This window comes from Nymphaea colorata, unplaced genomic scaffold (assembly GCF_008831285.2).
Source record: "Nymphaea colorata isolate Beijing-Zhang1983 unplaced genomic scaffold, ASM883128v2 scaffold0020, whole genome shotgun sequence".
Taxonomy (NCBI): Eukaryota; Viridiplantae; Streptophyta; class Magnoliopsida; order Nymphaeales; family Nymphaeaceae; genus Nymphaea; species Nymphaea colorata.
Window position 1 is genome coordinate 1 of NW_022204526.1, and position 22,613 is coordinate 22,613.

Consider the following 22,613-nt stretch of genomic DNA (forward strand, 5'->3'; position numbering starts at 1 on the left):
CCACCCCAACCCCAACCCCAACCCCAACCCCAACCCCAACCCCAACCCCAACCCCAACCCCTTTATTATTGTTTGATATTGTATGTGTAAGTTGTTAGGTAGGATGATAAATAATTCATTGGAAGAAGGGCTGTCCGTAGAAGAGTATATTGTAGGTGAGGGGCATGGTGTCGAAGGTGATATTGTAGTTGGCGGCAGTGGGCGGGGATATCTCGATGGGTTTATGTTCTTGTTCCTCCATCTTGACGGATACTTCTTCAGTGGAGGCCTCACATCTTCGGAATTGCTGCTCCTGCTTTCCTTCTCATTTTGGTCGTGGCGGTTTCGGAATCCTCGAGCTCTATTACTGAATTTTCGACGTTCTTGACCTAAATGAGACAGCGGGCACCTGACAGGCGATGATCTCCAGTTCATAGTTCCTCCTCGCTACTTTGTCGCACAGGTCCTCGATGACGACGGTCAGCTGGTCCCACCGGCACTTGAGGTGCTCTCTGAAGAGTCTGTATCAATAGGGCAGTTACGCGCGCAGTCGAGTATGGGGACAGCCCTTGGAGAAGGCGATTTAGAATTGCTGCTTTTAGAAGAGGACGCGGATGAGACGGTGTATGCTGGAGCGGTGTCGGTGGGCGGGTCGTCGCTGTTGGGCATTTCACTGTATTTCTTTTGTTGGAGCATCCTGCGCAGGCGCTGGAGGGAACTCCTGAGCAGCATCCTGGCCTCCTACGAAGGGGAGCAGCAAAAGCTGCAATCGGGGAGCTTGGGTGGCGTAGGGCATTCACTTCCTTTTTACATGATTGTTTTTCTTCGATCAAAGTATATATGTGATTAGTTTTTTTGATTGAGAACTAGTACCTAATAATCGTTTCCAAAGAATATCCACACAAAAAATATTCATGCCCGCTGCAAACTTTCCAAAGGGCCGGCGTGGGCGGGAGGGTATCCTTTTGCCTTTTCCGGAGGATTGGGGTCAGATTGTTTAAAGGTGCGAATTCGGTATTTGATTTATATTTGAGTGGTGATGAGTTTTCAAAATGAGAACATCGGTATGATGGACGAGGGGTACTTCGTCTCGCGGGGAGACATCCTCAAGTGGCTCAACGATCTCCTGCAAGTAAAGCTTCCCTTTTAGTATAGCTTAACCTCACAAAGATCGAACAGTTGGGCTCAGGCGCCGTCTACTGCCAAGTCATCGATGTCATCCACTCCGGAGCAGTCAACATGGCCAAGGTCAACTGGAAGGCCAAGAACGACTACGAGTTCATACACAACCTCAGGATACTCCAGGACGCCTTCAAGAAGATCGGCATCAAGAGATACGTAGAAGTAAACACAGAAATACTCAGGTCGAAAAATTGGCAAAGGCCAAGTACCAGGATAACCTTGAATTTGCGCAGTGGCTCAAGAGATACTATGACCTCAATTGCGGAGATAGGGGCAACAACTACCTTGCTGAGGAAAGGAGAGGTGGAAATAACCCAGATTTCGGATTCGCCGAAAAGAACGTAGTCCCCAAGACCTACAACGCCACTGGACAAATCATCCCCAAGAAGGAGCCTTCCACCGAAGAAGACCTGGCTGTTGAGCCTGTTCCTAAGAAGCCAGTCACCACTGCTACCAGCACCATTCCCAAGGCAAGCAGAGACGTCGACCGCCCCAAGAAGGTAGTCCAGGAAAAGCCCAAAGAGGAAAAAATATCCCCTGACAAAAAGACCCCCGGAGAGAAGGCGCTCCAGCAGCGGGTGAAGGACATGGAGGAGAAGATGCTCATGATCACCGAAATCATCAAATCCCCTGAAAACTCCCAGCTGAAGGTGCAGCTGATCGCTGACCTACTGAGCGTTTCCGTGGGTGACAGCCACCACGAGGAATCGCCGCAAGCTGAGGAGCGGTAGAAGGAGGAGTACGTGGAGTAGACCCACGAGGCGCACCAAGAAGAGGAGATGTTGTGAGCCTGATGCCTGCAAACCCAAATATCACTTATCATTGAGGCGATCATCATTAAAATTGTCACTTTTATTTGTGCTGCTGGTCGCCCTTGGCCTTCACGTCCTCGATCGCCTTCTTTATGGCCTCCTCAGCGAGCATCGAGCAGTGCATCTTGACGGGAGGCAGCTTGAGGTAGTTGGCAATATCGCTGTTCTTGATCTGCAGGGCCTCCTCGACCTTCATTCCCTTGATCAACTCCGTCGCGTAGGACTGGAGGCGATCGCAGAACCGCATCCGAATGTCTATCTAGAGGAAGCAATACCTTGAAGACTGCCCTCTCGATGGTGGTGCCGTCTTCGTTGAGCTAGATTTGCAGTTTCATCACATCTCCGCAGGCGGGAGCGCCCACCAATCCAGTCCCCACATTCTTTTTATTCTTATCAAGACTGCCAACATTGCGTGGATTTTCGTAGTGATCGATGACTTTCTCATGGTAGTTGGCCGAGATCGACTTGGTGAGGTTGAGCGGCAGGGTTTTCAGCATTTTTTGGATCATTTTTTTATCAGAAAATATATTTATAACCGGTGCACCTCCAACAACAATCCTAAAATTCATTTCCCTCCTAAAAATATTCAATCATATCACTATCTATCTGCATTTCTAAATTAATCCCCTTGTAGATATAATTCACAATTATAATCATGAATATTGAGAGCCAAAAACGAGTCATCGAGATCAATCACGCCCTTTCAGGAGTCCACGGCGAAGACATGAAGACTTCAGCCATCAAGATCAACGAAGCCAGGTAAAACGAGTATGATGCAGAAAGGAGATCCTGAAGAGGTGGAGAGAAAGAAAAAATTGTCATCTATCATCCACGATGAACTCTACGCTTACCTTTAAAAATTCCCCTAAGAAGTAGCTCATCCATAACGTAGAAAATGGGCCTTGGACAGTAGTTCGTAAAAAGAAGAAAGCCAAAATGTTCGAGTATGAATAACGATGCCTTTACAAGACGCCAAGCATCGGTCAAGATGCCAAGCGTTATCTGACCCAAGGAGCGCGTAAATAGCTCGAGGCTACTTCTGAGTTCTTTAGGTATCGTTTGGAGAGTATGGATTCCGAGAGTTCCAAGGATGATTGATCAGTGTAAGCTTGATAAAACCTCCATTTGTGCTTTATTTGATTGGTGGGGGATTGTATCAGTTAAATTTTGTAAAAATTATGAAAAAGTCAACGAATAAGTATAGAAAATGCGCCAATTGCCCACACTCAGCAGCCATCGAACGCAAATGCTGCTGCCAGGCCTCCTCTGCATCCACCATGAGAAATAGAGCCATTACTTCACGACCGAAGAAAGAGCCATCCACCATAGATAACTCATCAATTGTCAACACAACAATACCCACCATAATTGCCTAATTTTCAGCATTGAGGACAGAGAATAATCAACTCAAGCGGTAGCTCTTGAACGTATCAACTTTCCTCAAAGATGACGTCCACAATCAATCAGCATCCATCATAATGAACCAACGCTTAGCGAAAAACTGTTCATCGCTAATAAAAACTTAAAGGAATCGCTTATAAAGTCGATAATTTGTCTAAAATGAACAAGGAACTCTTTGATCGCAACACACAACTTACATAACTATCGGAAGGCCTCAAGATCCAGCTCAAGGAAATGGAAAATTATCTGGATAAATACAAAAGGAAATGCAAAAAGTATAGCAAAACTATAGACGAAATCCAAATAGAGAAGAAATCGACGTAATCATTAAGAAAAATGTGGATTTATAACAAGAAAATTTACGCTTAAAGGAAGAGATTCGATGCTAAAATTCGAAAACAAGAACTTCAGTATGATGGCAACCTCTCTCCATAGTGGATTGCTCATACCAATAACAAAATGCCTCGTCATGACCATGTAGCCAGAGGTGAATAGTAGTATAAGGAAATCGATATGTAAGCATTCAAAAAGAGCTATCATAGACCATCAATTTGCTGAAGAACGAAAACAGCCATTTTACAAGTACATCATACGACAATATCGGCCAGGTGGAAATGATAGGCATCGAAGATTTGATCAAAAATCTCATGTCCACCTATTCATAGTCAATTTTCGGCCATTTTGCCCTTCTAGTCAAGGAGATGAACCGAAAGCTGAACACTTACGAGAAGAAATTAGGGAATTTGACATCAAACTGTAGAACTTTCTCATAATTATCCGAAACAAGCGGTTGAAGAGGAAATACCATCCGAATCCTTCTTCATCAAAACAGAAAGGCATCCGATGTCAGATTTGACCAATCGAATGTTATGAGTTGATAATTCGTTCATTTTTGGATACGGTTGGTCCTAAACTATTAATTATACTTTTACTATCTTTTATAAAATTATACAATGGAGCATAAATTTTACGAAGGAAAAAGATGCATACGTCGAAAGGAGGCCTGTAGAGATTCAAGGAGAAGGTGTGCGGATTATTCTAAAAATAATATCTGGGATTGCTGTTAAAGGACGTGATCGAGTATGGCCTGTAGCCATTCGATGGCTACCTGAGTTTCTTACTAGAGTATCACTGTGGCTAAGGTAGGTAGGCAAGGAGCAGATATTAATTTCACCTAACCCAAAAGTATCGAACATAATAACCAAGAAAATGCCACACTGCTGATGTTTGCCTGCAGGATGAGTCATATCAAGATTGTTGAAATAATGCTCAACCATCCCTCCACTCGCATTTTCGAAAAAGATAAAACCAATAAGAATGCACTCCACTATGCCATTTAAAATCAATCGTAAGAGGAAAGCCGAAGATTTTGCAATTACTCCTTGAAAGGTATCCCCAGTTCGTAACTTTTTTACAATTTTAGAAAGAACTCAGCAACTGCCAAAATGGAAATTATATCAGTATGGCAATTGATGCACTCCGGCCAAATCTTCTTAAAATAATTATCCATTAATAGACCGAAGGAGATACTGTAAAAAATGAAGGTAAGGAGTGTGTAAATTAAGGATTAATATTCCATCGAGTGATGCAGTTGCACAGCCGACATAAGAAATATGAAATCACTTTGAATTTTCTGAAGGTATTAATGGCAGCGGGGTGCAGAGAGGATCTCTTAAATTAAAGATAGTAAAGTTACATCCACTATGCCATCGTGGAGGGGATAATGAGCGAGGATTAAATCAACTAAATGATGAAGTAGCTAAAACCAGAATCATTCAAGAAACAATTAACATTATAGACTTCTCCATAGTAAAATTTGCATGATTCCTCACCCGAGGAAGAGGAATTTTGGTAGAATTCACCTCTTAGCCAAGATGATACGGAAGATTATTCACATGTCTCAAAGGCATACGAGCCAAAACACCCGTAAATTCAGAATAGATGTACAAGATGGCGTTATAAGTGCAATAAAGTCATCAAAAAACATGGGAAACTCTATATCCCTTCTATTTAAAACTCCATCACATCATTGCATAACTATACGGACAGTCTAAGTGATAGGGTCTTTTGCAAGTAAACTATGGATTCCTAATTGCGATATCGATTTTCTTCTAATCATCCCATAGCAAAACTAAGATCTTTTCGACTAAATCGTCGAGAACGTCTACTATAAGGTCAAGAAACTAGGCTGCCATTACCATATCAAATTCTCATTAGCTTATAAGCTTCCCATGATCAAGCTAATCCTCTCGAAATAATTTGGAAACCTCGAAGTGGAGCTTTTCCTTTCAAGCAAAAAGAACATAGCCACCCAATACGTAGCCTTCATACACGACGTGATGGCCTACTACCCAGAAGTACAGATCATATACTGGGTGATTCGCAAATTGCTTGAAGCCAAATTATTGCACGATCATAAGAATGGAGGCTTGAAGGCTTATGGATTATTTTTGTTGATTTACTCGATGAGATCACAGTACCAGTATCAATATGTTTCCCAGTTTTTATAGCACTTTGCCTACTATTATGGCATGGCGTATGAGTACGTAGGTGAGCTTGTGGATGGATAGGTCTCCTACAAGATTAATATAATCGACCCATTGAATAGCTAAAACAACATGGGAGGCAAAAAGACAGACATTTAAAGCTTGCAGGAACTATTCAAGAAGGTCTACTACGGAATAAACATAGAGAAGAAGGTGGAAAGATAGCTTACCTCTTAGATCTCATCAAGGAAATTTGATTTTTAATACTTACTTAAATTCTATTCACCCCACAAGCCCATAAGCCATTCATCCAAAAACTGATCTAAATTTTGACATCATAAAATTTAACGATTTCAACAAATTGATAAGCTATCCTTACATGCGTTACTGTTCACTACGTGAATATATATATTAACCGATCAGAAGATACGATGAGCATTACTGAAGCCCAACTCCAACAGTTCATAGAAACTGTCTTCAACCGATATGACGCGAACAGATAAGGCACTCTTGATGCTTTAGAACTCGCGAACTTCTTCAATGACGTCTACGCCCAGATGGGAAACCCCATCAGAGTTAACCAGGCTCAGGCTTTTGAGGCTCTGAGGGCCATTGACCAAAACAGTGATGGAAAAGCCAGCAAGATCGAATTGTTCACAGCATTCAAGAGACTTTTGACTCAAAGTGGACAGTTGGCTCCAGGACCATCAGTGCAACAAGGTGGATGGGGACAACAGCCTCCCCAGCAAGGCGGATGGGGACAACAGGGACAGCAACAAGGTGGCTGGGGACAGCAAGGTCAACAGGGACAAGGAGGATGGGGACAACAAGGCCAACAAGGTCAACAAGGTGGCTGGGGACAGCAAGGTCAACAGGGACAACAAGGTCAGCAAGGTTGGGGTCAACAGGGACAACAGGGACAACAAGGCTGGGGACAGCAAGGACAAAAAGGACAAGGTGGATGGGGACAGCAGCCAGGCCAGCAAGGACAGCAAGGATGGGGCCAACAGGGACAGCAAGGACAACAGGGCCAACAAGGATGGGGACAGCAGCCAGGTCAGCAACAGCAAGGTGGTTGGGGACAACAACCAGGACAGCAACAGCAAGGCGGTTGGGGACAACAACCAGGACAGCAACAGCAAGGTGGTTGGGGCAGCAGCCAGGACAGCAACAACAGGGCGGTTGGGGAGGCAACTCCGGCTGGAAATGATGTCTGACATCTATCATTGAATTTAGATTGTAAAAATAGTAAAAACGAGTTTATCATTTTAATTAGTTGGGCATCTCTCGATTTGTTTCTTTCAATACTTTTAGCCATTTTCATTCACTCACCTACATGCATCACATTTCTCGCGACGGCCTCGAAACCTTATTGGGAGCCTTCTCATGATGGGATATTATTAATAATGGGATGCAGATCACGAGGTTCTGGTACGAATGTTACAAATCTGTAAATATCCCATATTGGAGCCAAAAGTTACCCTTGATCCAACGTAGGATTCTTTTCCTCCGCTTGAACAAAAGCGACCCTCTAGAGGAGTGGGATTGGCCAATCTGTTAGCAGGAGATTGTACACCAACGAGAGTATAGGCTATTTTAGGATCGAGTTTGTCCAATTAGGCATGCAGCAGGTGTAAATGAAGCCAGGGATCCGTGAAATCCTTGGGACGGCTTGAAATACTAGACATTTTGGTGGCGGCGGCCTTTTGAGCATTCCAGACGTCAGCATTGGGATCTGAGGCTGTCTTCGCGACCAAGAAATCGGACATACTGAAGGTGTTCCAGCCTTGCAGTTGTAGTCTTTCCAGATGATGAAGGAGTAGGAGCCTCCATTGGAATAGTAACCGTTGTACCACATCCACTGGTTACGGAAGGCATACCAACAAAGACTGCATCATAAGTGGGGTCCATCAATTTTACCGTGAATACGTTCCAGGCGGGGTCCCACTTGTTGTTGAGCGCCTCAGATAGGAGAGTGCAGTAGGGGATCAGCGTGGACGTTCCTGTATAGGATGGGAAGTTGATGCGGATGTGGTCCCAGATAAAGTCCAAAACTGTTGAATTCGTGTCACCACTTGCTTGCCAGAACTCACCTTCGTGAGACTGATGAGGCAGAGCACGCAAAGGACTGTTAAAGCTGTGATTTTGAAGGAATACATAAAATATTATATTGGATGAGAATATGGTTTTGATAAGTATTGCTGTTTCTTTAATCAGAGAAGAAAACTGAGCAGAGACCATTCAGGATTCGATAAGCCTGACCGTTTTCAAGTTCTTAATCAAAATTTAAGATGCTGCTGTCTTAGTCGCTTTTTAATGTTGTTGGTATTTTGATTTCAAATTTGCAACTTATCAAATAAAGATAGACTGAGTAAGGCCAACAAGGTCCAGCAGGTGGAGGCTGGAGGGTTGGACACAGCAGGAACACCAGGAACAGCAGCATAGGCAACGCTGGGCGCATCAAAAACAAAAGTCCGGCCAGCAGAGCAGGGATGGGGTCGGCAGCCATGCCAACAGCATCAAACAGATTAAGGACAAAAGTAGGACAACACCAGTAAGGCAGCTGGCGGCAGCACTTGAGCTAAAAGCAGCAGGGTGGATGTGAGACGGCTCTGGCTGGAATGATGTCTGAAGCCTATCAATCAAACAAATAAAGATAAAATTCCTCTTCATCATTTTCTTTAAATTTAAAGCGTAATTGGTTCGGCATTTCTCGGCTTACCTTCTCAATATTTTTTCCATCTCCATTTCGTCATCCTCACATATCTCCATCATATCTTCAATCTAATCCTCTTCGGAAGAATCCTTTGGCTTCGTGCACTCGGTCAAGTGCCTACTTCCGTTATCCTTAACCAACAAGAAGCCATAGGGCTCGGAGACTACCTCAGGAGTAAGGCTCTGGCGAGTATGTCTTCCAGTAAAAAAAGTTGATGTCATCGCTGCAGTTCAGATTGATGACGTAGTTGTAGAAGTCGATGAATACCCTAGGAAGACCGGCAGCGAACTCCTCGACGTTGAGGCTGAGCTTCTCTTCCTGGTATTCATACGGCAATTTGTCTCCAAAAAGTGGCCACCCGTAAATAGATCAATCAGTATATAGCAAGCAGACTCCAGATCGTCCTTGACTCCAATATCTACATAAGCATAGCCGTTACTTCTGCCTAAATGGGCGCCCCTGGAGCAATATTTTGTGAAGATTGGCTTGGCGGGACTATTTTTCTTCTTAATCGTAAAACAGTTAAGAAGATAAAGATCGTTTTTCTTAGGATTAGGATCAAAGACGATGGAATGGGGGTCTAATTCTCCGCTGACCAGTCTGAGACTGTACATCTTTTATATCAATTTGATCTGTGTCAATCTTTTAATTACCATTTCAAGGAGAAGATGAAGTAATTCTCGTTAATTGGGAAGGGTGTTAATTCTATCGAAGACGTTCTGAAGAGAGGGTCCGAATTTTTCATGTACTTCGATGAAATAGTTGCATTTTTGTATTACTGTATCTCCCGACCATACAACCTTAGGAGAGATCTGGTTCCGAATATGCTATTTGGTGGTCTTGGAGAGGGGAAAGCAGTTTTAGCTCTTGCTCTTTATCATATTCAGTTACCTGTTTGACGTAGATATGGACCCACTTGGACCGACAGAGGTCCACTCCCTTATAAAAATTGTAACTGGCGTGCTTTCCTTTCAGGGATTTGAGGCAAAATTTGCCATCGATGATGATGTGGGAAGGAGCTTGGGTCTTAGATTTAGAAAACTCGGATAAATTTCCATCGCAAGGGGTCGATCTCATTGGCCTGAGCAAACTATAATTTTAATAGAAGAATTTCAAAAATTAACAAAAAACACAAAAGTGATAGGAAGGCTGCGTGTAAATCCAATGGATACACTTCCATAGTCTCTCTAGACGATCAAAATAGATGAGAATTTAGATTTTTCTTTAGAAAATAAAGTTTTTATTTTTACGATGGCATAATTTATTTTAGAAAAGTATTTTAGGATTAAATTCTCAGACACGCCTAACAGACTTGGGTTTAGACGTTTTCTCTACAGATCAACAAAATAAAAAACCCGATATAAAATTTTTTGATTCTAAAAATAGAAAATAATAATACTAATAAAGGCCTCAAGCAAAAGCATAGCGTTCTTTTTGATTTTTTGTACATGAAACCCTTGCTGCTGCATTTTTCAAGCCATTCTAAAGCTTTACGCCCTCGTTTTAAAAGATTGGCTTGCCTAATATTCCACTATCCTTAAGGATCTCCAAAGGGAAGAACATTTGAGATTATCAGTCTTAAAAATTTAAATCATCCAAACCCTCTCATCCTTGGGATTCATTAAACCTTGGTTGTGAAAAAGCCTGGTATTGGAAAGACTGCCTGAATGACTAAAGAATACTCGATAATGATTGCATATCATCACCATTCATATTCCTCACCCCATTCCACTCCATTAGCAGCATTGAGCTTCATAATTTAAGCTTCAATTTTCTATCTCTTCAGCTTAATTGGTCTGCGTCTTGATAGCAATGTGGCTGCTTTTATTGAATAGCAAATTATCTAAGGACCATCGCTGCTAAATAGAAACGCCATCAATCTTTCCAACTTAAAAATTAATATATAATTTCTACGAAGAATGATAACCTCAGCTGATTTTCGTATGAGGATGGATAAGTTAAATTGATTAAGTTTCAATATATTTAGTTTAAAATTTAAAAATGCAGCAAAACAAGATCGCTGATGGTCAAAGGACCAAGATCATCTACACCCTTATCAAAGAAGCCAAATACCAAGAAGTACCAATCACCCCATCCGTAGGCCATCGACCACCTCAGCTATGAGCTGCAGTTTTGCCCCAGGAGCAGATCCATGTCGCTTCTCGCCTACTGCTACTACATGAGCCAAGATTTCCTCAACTCCGCCAGAGTGTACGAGCAGCTTTCCAAATTCTACCCGGAAGTGACCGAGTACAAGCTGTACCTCGCCCAGAGCCACTACAAGAATGGAGATTTTGACCAGGCCCTGAAAGTCACCCAGTCGATCAACGACCCATCGTCCCAGCAAAAGGTCATTCTCCTTCAGTCAGTCATCAGATATGAGCAGGACGAAATCCAGCATGCCAAATCGCTGCTCCGTCAAGGTAGACATCATGTGATAAAGCCAACCAGGAGGACTCTGACATCGTTGTCAACGAAGGATGCATTTTATACAAAGAGGGCAAGTACGAAGAGGCAAGGCTTAAGTTTGTGGACGCCATGAATGCAATTGGGTATGATTGCGAAATCGCATATAACATTTCCCTGTGCCACTACAAGCAGAAACAACTTGCGCCCTCTCTGAAGTACATTGCTGAGATCATTGAAAAGGGAGTAAGAGAGCATCCTGAGCTTGGAGTAGGATCATATGCACCCGATATTGAAGTCAAGAGTGTGGGAAACAGTCAGACCCTCAAGGAAACTGCCCTCGTTGAAGCATTCAACTTGAAAGCTGCCATCGAATATACCATCAGGAACTATGCTGCTGCAAGAGAAGCGCTTCTGGACATGCCGCCTCGATCCGAATAGGAACTGGATTCCGTTACACTATTGAACCAGGCATTGATGAACATCGATGAGGATCCAAATGGCTCATTCAAAAAACTCAATTTTCTGCTTCAGAATCCTCCGTTCCTGCCTGAAACATTCAGCAACCTGCTTCTACTTTACTGCAAGTACGGCTACTATGACTTGGCTGCTGACGTCTTGGCTGAGAATTCCGAGTTCACCTATAAGATGCCAAACAAGGAAGATTTCGAGTTCATCGACGCCATCATTCTGCAGAAGGCTTCACCTGAAGAGTCACTCAGGAAGCTTGATCTGATTGCCAATCGCTATATCGATTCATTGAGGCAGTTCACCAAGAGCATTCAGGATGCAAGACTGGCCAAGGATAATGAAGGGATCAAAAAATCCCTCAAGGAGTTTGATTAATGCTTGGAGAAATACATCCCTGTGCTAATGTCCCAGGCCAAGATCTATTGGGACAAGGAAAACTACTCCGTTGTGGAAAAATTGTTCAGACAAAGTGCTGAATTCTGCGCTGATCATGAAACATGGAAACTGAACGTGGCTCATGTCTTCTTCGTCCTTGAAAGGTACAACGAAGCTATTCGCTACTATGAGCCAATTATCAACAAAAACGCAGACAACATGCTCAGCCTGACTGCTATCGTCGTTGCTAACCTCTGTGTGAGCTATATCATGGTCAACAAGAATGAAGAGGCAGAGGAAATAATGAAGAGACTGGAAGCTGAAGAAGAAAAGGCTGCAGAAATGGCTGAAACCGAAAAGCAGGCAAACCATTACCACTTGTGCATTGTCAACTTGGTCATCGGTACTCTCTATTGCTCCAAAAACAACTATGACTTCGGAGTTGGAAGAATAATCAAGTCCTTGGAGCCAATCCAAAAAAAAGTAATAATTATGTTATTTAGCTCAACACTGACACTTGGTTTTACGCTAAGAGATGTCTCTTGTCCTTGCTTTAAGTGCTCTCAAAGCACATGATTATTGTGAAGGATACGACCATAAGTGAAGCCATTGACTTCTTGGACCTTGCTGACGAGCATGGAAAGACTACACCAACTGTCTTCAATCCCCTCGAATAACTCGACGAGAAGCATACCGTGTCATACGAGGCAAGAGAACTCAAGAGAATGTACATCAAAATGCGTTGATTAAGCATCAATTGAATATCATTCAATAAATACATCATCAAAGTTGCTCATTCTTCTTTTTCTTCAAGTTAATGATGTTTAGGTTCGTTAGCGGTCTTCCCAAGAGCACATAGTCTAATGTTTACTCATAATCATTAACGCCTCTAAACTCGTTTTTGGGGAGGTTAATCCATATTTTACCTAGTTTTGTCAACTAAAATCTGGTAAAATCTGCAAATCCAGGCACAGGTTATTGAAATTCGGAAATGTTGAATTTTTCTGTTTGAGGTTTCTACATTTGGTTATCTTTTTACCCAAAAAGCATTGAAGAACTCGATATGAACGGTCTCAAAGTCGTTTGACAGGTAAATGCGGTGAACAATTCTTCTAGAGTAAACTTGCAAAAAGCTGAGCATGAAATATCCAAGCCCTGTGACAAGTCCAAAGGAGATCATATTGATTCTTCCGAACACTACATATACTGATTATAACTTGGCCTGGCGGCTTCCATACCAAACAGCATGCCATTGACGAATGTCAGTATGGTCACATATCGCAATATCTTTCGAAGCGTGTGCTCGCCGTATTTGAATTAGTATATTTTGCATAGACCTTTCTCGTTGAAGATCAGTTTTGATATTTAAGAAGGGTTATCGATGACCTTGAACCGCTTGTTTCTATCGTTTCTATCGTTGGAGAAGAAATGTCTAATAGGAAAAGTACGTAAAGGCAATGCCCTCATGGGAAGACAAGCCTTTGATAGATAGCTTAACATTATTTTATAATTATAAACCAAACCATACCAACCTAAATGAGAAAGCTTATTTATCCATATTCAACTATAACGAATTGATAAGGTTCCTTTCTTTGGCCTTTTTTTCATATATGAATGGATTTAGTTTCAAAAAAGAAGTTGAGTCCGATTATAGATTTGGATATCCTTATTCGGTATTTAATTCGATGTTGATAAGGCTAGTATAACATTACCAAATTTGAATTATATTTAAATCACATGGTCAAATTCATCCTCAAAGTAGGCAAAGAAAATATCGACATCGAGCACACATCTGATGAGTCATACGAGGACTTCCAGGCAAAGGTCTTTACGATGACCGACATTCCTCCCAAAAATCTCAAGGTTCTTTTCAAGGCCAAGATGATAAAGGTATCAGTTTTACAACTTAGGATAACCAATCCCTGCTTGCCCTTCCTTAAGGAAGCGCCCTGATAATAATGGGAACCAAGACAGGCAAATAGTTGAAGCTGACTGCCGAAATGAAGCAGGAAAATGCAATGGAAGTTGAAGAGTAGGTCAAGATTCCTCAAAGATACGGACTTGTCAATATCGGAAACACCTGCTACATGAATGCTGCCATTCAATTACTCAGGAGCATTCCGGAATTGAGCCAAATTATTCGCTCCTTCACAATCACGAATGTACATCCATCTTAAAAAAGAATCAAAGTATGGAGCAGAATGTTGTCAAAACTTTAAAAGCTACCTTCGCCGACCTGGAAAGCAAAGATTTTCGTCCTGAAGCATTTGTACAGTCCTTTTTGTTGACCCATCCTGACTACCTTCCTCTTGGCACTCAGCACGATTCCGATGAGTTCATGCAGGAAATAATTAGCATCCTATCACGCTCAAGCCCCCAACTCTCCAAAACCGTCAAGGATCTGTTTGAGATCGAATTCGTCGATGTCACTAAAAACTTGGAAATCGAAGAAGAATCGAAATATGAAGTTAACACCTCAACGAAACTTTGCTGCTCGATCGGAGGTGTGGAGAAAGAGGTGAAGGTCGGAACTCTGAATGAAGGCATTCGGCTGAGCTTGGAGACAAAGCTCTAAAAGAAAAGCCACGTTGATGACTTAAACCACAAATATGAGAAGACCACCAGGTTCAATACCCTTCCTCCCTACCTGATCGTCCAAATGGTCAGATTCTTCTGGAAGGAAGCCTCTGACCTTCCTCATTCAAAGCCCACTGCAGCCAAGATTTGCAAGTCAATCGATTTTTCTCATAAGATCGACATCTTTGACTTCTGCTCATAGGAGCTTAAGAAGAAGCTGATTCCCGGAAGAGATGCTATCGAAGAGAACAGGAAGAGAGAGGAGCTATAATACAAGAAGAGCTATGAGGCTTACAAGGAATCTCTTGGCGGTAACTTCCTTCCTATCTTTAGAGACTAATCGACCATAAAAGAGAATTATGTAATAGTTCAAGGAAAAATGGAAAAGAGAGCAAAAAGTCCTCAAGGAAGGTTTGGAGACCGGCTATTACGAGCTCGTGGGTACAGTGACTCATCTGGGTCACTCCGTCGAGAGCGGCCACTATATGGCATGGATCAAGGAAGACGAAGAAAGATGGACCAAGTATGATGACGATAGCGTTTCGCCACAGGATAGCGTAAAGGTGACCCAGCTCAGAGGTGGCCAGCCGAACCTGGAAATCGCATACGTTCTTTTATTTAGAAAAGTCTTCGCAAAGCCTTTGTGATCAATAGTAACACAGCAAAATTTGTCATAATTATTGATATCATATAACTTGATGATGATGAAACGTCTCAAATCACGCACTTTTAATGGGCTTTTGCATGATTACTTGCCGATCCATCATTTGCACATCATCTTCTTTGAATCTTTTTGTTGAAAAGAGCGCAACCGAGTTCGGCAATGCTATCCTTCGCCAAACCTATATCCTAAGCAACATCCCTTTTAAAATGCAATAAGATGCGCTAGTTCTCAAATTAAAAATGGTTGCTTCTTCAAAATTATGATGCCGAGTTATTCATTCGGGCTTCCAGCAGGGATGGAAGGTTGATCCATCCATCAACGAAAACAAGGCCGTTGGTCAAAACTTTTTCATTAAAACTCTGAAACTGAGTTTTTGCTAAAAGTGTTGGTATGATATAAATGCCCAAATCTTCGAAAACGAACTATAATTAAAAATTAAATGAGCCACAAGCATCACAACGATCACCACCACCACGTAAAGAAGCACTCCCATTCCCACGATTAATTCAAGCAGGTCGAAGTCTCTGATGACATTGCCAAGGGCGATTTCTAGCTCATCGTCCCACTTGTCGATGACTACTTCCAAGGAAAGTTCAACCACGTCAAGCTTCAACACATCTATACCCAGAAGTGCGGACATCAAGACAGGTTCTACTGGGCTCAGGTGAAGTGCGGAGACGCCAAGGAGCAACATGATTGGACCGTTGTCTTCGAGGTTCAGGGTCATCAGCCCCACCTTGACAGCGTCCACGAAGGCCATAAGACCTTCTTTTGATCATTTACAGATGCCATTATGCCAATCCTTTGCTATCAAGCCAATAAGAATGAAAAAACTCGTGAAACATGAGAGCTTGAAGTTTTTGAATCATTTTAAATATTTTGGATGGCAAATTTTGTCCTTATTTTTCTATGCTTAAGCTATCGCAGCATCAATCGTTGTTTAGGGTAGAAATATGGACTATATATTATTTGATTATCACGATGTAGTTCTGATTGTGTTTTATATATTGTTTAAGTTTTATATTACCTTATAAGCCAATATATTCTAAGCCGAAATCATGCCGCTTCCATTTATCTCTACTTCTATTTCTGTTTCTACTCCTTCTCCTTCTTCCTAAGCGCCATTTTCTCTTTCCAAGCAGCTTTCCTTTCCTGTTTTTTTTGCTCTAACTACTTTTCTTAGCGTTGCTTTTGCTGCTTGATTCTCCGAAGTTTATTGTTGTCCCTGCATTGAAAAGCACTGTCGTTTCGAAAGTGTTGAGCATAAGCGCCACCAATGAATTATCTTTTGCAGCAATCACACCGGTAGACGATTTCTTCAAAGCTAGATAAGGTCATATCTACACATTCTCGAACTCTTTATTCATTTCTCTTTCGATGTTCTACATTATCCTCCTTCTGCTCTCAGTTATTGGAAGATAAGCATCATAGCCTATCGCTCGCTGTCGTATAGTCCTCTAAGCTAGTCCTTCTCTATCATATAATGATAATGACATATAATCCTTAATTGGATTGATATAAGATTGAATGTACTAAGATAACCCTACGGTTTAAAGGCATGAATAAGATGAGAGTTTGAAAATATCATTGTGATTTCTATTTCAGTTGCTTTAGCTGCTATAATAAGTTTTTATTGATCTTCTTTACTTAGTTGAGCTGCAGCTATTTTTCGGAGATTGTTTAGGTTAGCTTATTCACTAATAGTTGGAAATTTGATGAGGAATCACCCTGGTTGCTCTTGTAACGGAGAAGCATTTCAAGGTTCTTCAGCTTCATCTACAATTCGATGATCTTCTGCTCGGATTAGCTTGAAGTCTTTACCTTTTATGGTTGTATCGGCTTTGATTGAGGCAGCATGCGCTATCCCTGCAAAGATTATAGTTTTTTTCTAAGCAAATGATTCTAATTTTCAATCTTTTCCACTTCTTGTTTCATTCTTTCAAACTCACTCTCTGCATTTTCCCTTCCTTTTATGATCTCCTACTTTTCACTCCTTATTCTCTTGTTTTATTACATCAACTTATCATATTTGCTCAATTGTTCCTTTAGCTACTCAGTATGTTTGTTTTATATCTTATTCTCTAGTTCCTTTACTTTTTCTTTAGAAGCTTTAAGTTCTTTGCGAACAATTGCTATTTCCTAAATATGCGAATATATACATTTTTGTAGAAGCGATTGTCTTCACTAACCTGAGCCATTTTCTTGTTGATGGCCTGGCTTTCTGTAAGATTCTTTTTTAGCTAAGCTATGGTCTTTTTAAGCTGATCGTTTTCAACTTAAAGTCCCTTTTTAGATTGTTTTTCGATATTGTAATTGACTCTCATTTCATCAAGCTGTCTCTTGTAAAGCTTTAACTCTTTTCCCTGCTCATCTAGCTTCAAGATGAGAAGGGTGTTGTTGTTTTGCTTCGGTTATTCCGCCTTTTCTTTAGGTGCTGATTGCGTTTCAACTGCTATTTAAAGCTTTTCCGATGATTTTGCCTCATATTACAGTTTTGTTCCACTTTTACATTCAATCTTTTCGCTTGATTTTATTTCCTAATTTGATTACACGATTGGATGTTACGCCACCTCCTAAACTTCCTCACTTTTTTGGCTCTATTGATTGGGTTAATTGTTATTTTCTTCATTCTGGCTTTATATTTATTTCTTTACCAAGGAAACTTCCTCAGCATCCTCACTCTGTTTTTCTGGATTGATGTTCGTGCTGTGCGCAGAGAGCGTACGGGTTATAAGGGTGAAGAGATCTCTTTGAAAATTGTTATTAAAGCTAAGCTTGTAGGACTCGTGGTCATTGAAGTTGAGAAGGATTGAATTGAAAGATTTCCGAATGAATTAGATGTTCGGGTATTCGGAGTTTATCCTGATGGATTCGAACTCTTTTCCGTTTTGGTAAAAGTGAACCTCATTTTCGACGATTTCCAACTTAATCTATGCCGGCATTTCAAAAGCCTAGTATTTTTAATTTTGGGAAAAGACAGCTTCCAACCTGCCATCGAATCTCAGCTGTTTTCTTTCTAAAAATTTATTTAATTCATCTTCTAATTTATTGTCAATCTCTATGGGCTAGCTTTCCTTCATGATGATTATGCCGTTGTACTTCTTGCCTTCGATGAAAGGCTCAATTTGGACGCAGATTCTACCTATCTTTATGCGTACATTGATCCGACATCATCGAGACAAGGTTGATAATACTCGGAGGTAACATCTTAGATTTCTTTAAAATCATGCGCATTTTTGATAAACCATTTGCACTTTATCTCGTCCAAGGGTTGCCCATCTGTATCGTGCATTTTTTACTTTACTTGACCTGAGTTTGAAGTCGGATGAGTTCTGTATTGATGCCTCTGCTGATGAGTCTACAGTGAAAAAAGTTCTAATCGAAGTAGACGGGCTGTTTATGTTCCTCTTTTTTGTTGCTTTCCTTGCGCATGAAGAGTTATGAGAATTTTTTATTGATCATCTTCGCTATTATATTTATTTAATTTAACTCAATGGATAGCATCATTAACGAGAAGAAAAGATTGCATGAAACCTTGCTCTCCTTCCCTCCCTTCTACACGTACAGAAGAGATCAAATAGCCTCCAAGAACATGAAGAGTCCAGAAAGAAACAGATCGGATATTGGGGAGAACTTATCCATACCTATTGCAGAGAGTAGATGCCAAGATATATAGTCATAACATCATCAATAGCTCACTTTCAGAGATATGGAATTTGCCTCTTTTGGAGGACAGATCAACAACCATCCCAAGTACATAATCCTTAAAATAAAGAAAAACTATCAAAAGAGGACACTTTGACGATCTTAAAAGATTTGGAGAGGTTAGGTTGTGTTGAATTTGTGATCGGTTCTGAGAAGATATTGGTCTCCCATTTCAGTCCCTATGAGATGGCCGATGACATGTATCGTTGGGCAAAGCAAAACTACCTCCTTGGGGATGTTTAAACTCTTCAGTTCATCGCATAGGGTTAGCAAACAACTCCCAAAGAAAGTACCGTATATCCAAAATAGAGTTTTACAAGCAACCGAAGGAGATATTGCTGAAGGTGATCGACATTTTGGAGAAGCAGCAGAAGGCGGTTCGGATCGAGGTGGGGTCAGATATCGGTGTTAAATTTCTACAGTGATTAAAGCGAGTTATCATTAATATTAATATCAATGTAAGGCCATTTGGGCAATCGCTATGAAGTCTTTCAAAGCCAATGCGATACCATCTTCAGAAAGTAGGCAAGCAACCGCCAATAACTGGCCTCCATATAAAGAGAGCTGGTTCATTAGCGATAATCGAATTAACAGTTGAAAAAGGGCCTGGAAAAGATCAAAGCATGGTCAGAGGATGCTGGTAATGCCTAATAGAGGATTCAATCCATAATTAAATTGATTACTGGGTTGTAATGATGGTCCATCTGCCCTATTTCATCATAAAAGTCATTTGATTCATACGGTCTATTTATGGCTATCTGTCCAGTCAGAGCTGCTTCGTATATTATTTCATAACGTATTGTGCATCTTTGACTTTTGTTGGTGGGAATAGTTGAATATTTAATGTGATTATATATGTGGTCGAGTATGGAAGAAGAATAGGGGAAAATAGTTTATCTCGATATGAGAAAAGGGGATAATTGGGATAGGGTTTCGATTTTCGGATAATTCTAACCTTTTGGCCACTTTGCGGTCTCTATTGGCTGATAGTTTGTTTATTCTTCTAAGATTACTTTTAGAAAAGGGGACACAACTAATCGATCCGTTGAAAATACCCGGATAAAAGTGAAGGCTTGCCCTGGGGTTGCTTGTTGGCATGCGGAAAGTAAAGAAATATAAAAATGCAGTAATGTAGCAATTTGCTTGTTATTTTTGTTTATATTTATTATTAATGGCAAGTTAAGCACGCTTCTCCACGGTGAATAGGATTATAAACTAAAACAAGGGCAAGCTGAACCTTCACTAACTATAAAACCGGTTCGGTTCAAGACTCACATCCAAGATGATTAGAAAATACGAATTTACCAACAATAAATTCCTTAGAAAATATGGTCTCATCTAGCGCAGGTCACTTATCGTCTAATTAGGTATGAGAAAGGCATCAACAGGCCCACTCACAACGAATGGCTCGAAAACTAAAGGAAATTATTTATTTGGTTTAGTATCATCTTTTGCAATCATCTCCATAGAAATTACGAAGAACTTGTAACTGAATAGACTATACAGACCACCGCCGATTGGCAGACCCTCTCTCACCTCTTTTTTGATAAAAGTATTATACTTCTTCAATACGAAACAAAACAGATCCAAAGAAATCCGCAGCGTGTGCATTGGGCCAAAAGAGAACAGCTCATTTTGATTGACGCTGTTAGGTATACCTTTATCGATGAAGAAACGGAAAGCTAGGCCACTGGAATGAGATTTCCAAACGAATTTTTTTTGAAACAGGAGGAAAGTACTACAAAACTTCGAAGCAGTGTCGGTAGCACTGGTTTAATCACCTCGATAATAGCAAGAAAAAAGGCGATTGGCTTAGATCTGAAGATCTGCTACTATTGAAGACGGTTAAAAACTAGGGTAGGAAATGGTCAACTATCACCCACCTACTAGGCGAACGCAGGACCGAACACATGGTCAAGAATAGATACAATTCACTCATCAACGGCGTCATCAGAAACGATGAAGCAGAACACGAGGAAGAATCAGTTTTGGACAATTTGATTGCTAAGCTCTAGGCTTAAATTGAACAGTTCCCCGAAGAAAATAATAGGGAGTCAGAAGAAATAGGAGAATAAAATAATTTCAACATTTAACCGTCTTAGGAAGAGCAGGACGAACGGGAAAATTAGGATGAAATTATCCAGGGGCAATTAGCCAATCAATAATAGCCTATCCGTTCAAATTCTAGTCAGTAAATAAACCAAGTGAGAGCATCTTCCGAGGCCAACATCTCAATACCTACACCCAGTTGGAATGGAATAATCAATGGTCAAGCAGTTCAATCACCCTATTTCTTCGTATTCAGTCCCTTCTCGTTCTCCTCAACAGCCAGTCCCTATATCAACAACTATCCATCCTGGACCAACTGGACCAATCCCGCCCACCAAACCCTCTTCTTCAATCCTCAATGCGACGCCATGACCCAAATGGCCACATCTCCACACCTTGAAGTCAAGAGGTAGGAAGGATGATATTTAATAAACGATCATAACTTAATTGTTTAATTATCAACATATGAGCAAACGCAGCCTCTATCTCATCACTGGAAATGTAGGACACCCATAATATAGGCAAAAAAGCTTGAAGAGTTCAGGCACATCCTCGGAAACGAGTATGACTTCAAGAACGAAGATGTTGACTGTACCTTTTCTCCCATTTAGTACCCGAACTCCAAGGAGAACCTGAAGAAGTCGCCAGAGATAAGGTTCTGATCGCCTACAAGCAAGCCCAAAAGCCAGTCCTTGTCGAGGATACTTCCCTCTGCTACAATGCCTACAAGGGACTCCCCGGACCATACATCAAATGGTTCCTCAAGAGCATCGGTCCCGAAGGACTAGCGAAGATGGTGGAGCCATTCGAGGATAAGACCGCTTACGCCATGTGCATCATCGCCTACATGAGCGCTGAGCTGAAGGAGCCTATTCTCTTCGTGGGAAGACTCCTGGCAGGATTGTGGAGCCAAGAGGCAGCAGGGACTTCGGTTGGGATCCAGTCTTCCAACCCGACGGATATGAGAAGACCTATGCCGAACTTCCCAAGGAGATCAAGAACACCATTTCCCACAGGTTCAGAGCTATCGATTGATGAGAATTACTTCAATGGTTTGGAGAAGGAGTAAAAGGTGGAGAAGAAAGAATGATTCTAAAAGATTGTTAGCTTATCATCGTCAATATGCGTAAATATACTGCAGTCAGCGGTCATTGCGTATGGTCAAAGATAGCGATAATAAATTTTATAAAAATGATTGAGCAAGGTAACCGAACAGAGCAACTCATTTACCGCACCTCCTACCGCAAACACAAGGAAAGACTGGCAGACATTCGCCACAACATCACAGCCATCGATTTTCTACCCCCACGCAACCACCACTCCGCCAAAAAATACAACCAAAGGGACAAGATCAAAAAAGACGAAATTTAATCAGCCAACTCGTACCTAAAGAACAAGATCAATGCCATTAAAAATAGGACCAATAACAAAATTGATGAATTGTACTCAACGTAACAATTGAGGAAGTAGCCGAGGAGGTACTTCGACCAGATCAATAACGAAACAAAGATAGAAGTCAACTCTGAAATGGTCGATGGAGACAATATCAAGTTCGTCCTTCCATCGAATAAAAACCCCTCAGCATCTCTCAACGTGAAGATAAAGAGATCCCGAAAGGTGAGAATACGGTTGCACAAACCAAGATGAGCTCAATTGAAAAAACTTACAAGAAGTTTAGCAGCAATAGCGTCTTCAAGGAGACAGAAAGAGATATAAAGACTGCCAAATAGTCAGATTTGCTCTACAACCTACCCTAAAGGAATTAAAATCGAGTTGTTATCTACAAGAAG

The 22,613-nt window shown here is 41.3% G+C and overlaps 2 protein-coding genes across 2 annotated transcripts; both read left to right on the plus strand.

Annotated features, from left to right (window-relative positions):
* Positions 1 to 10,577: 10,577 nt before the first annotated feature.
* On the plus strand, positions 10,578 to 12,574 carry LOC116267948 (uncharacterized). Its single transcript, XM_031649843.1, is given in 6 exon segments — positions 10,578 to 10,655; positions 10,657 to 10,878; positions 10,942 to 11,001; positions 11,004 to 11,496; positions 11,590 to 12,314; positions 12,317 to 12,574. Coding segments are annotated over 6 exon segments (1,836 nt in total).
* A 5,988-nt stretch (positions 12,575 to 18,562) lies between these two features.
* LOC116267949 (uncharacterized) lies at positions 18,563 to 21,858 on the plus strand. The gene is given in 3 exon segments (XM_031649844.1): positions 18,563 to 18,725; positions 21,435 to 21,701; positions 21,704 to 21,858. Coding segments are annotated over 3 exon segments (585 nt in total).
* Positions 21,859 to 22,613: the final 755 nt, after the last annotated feature.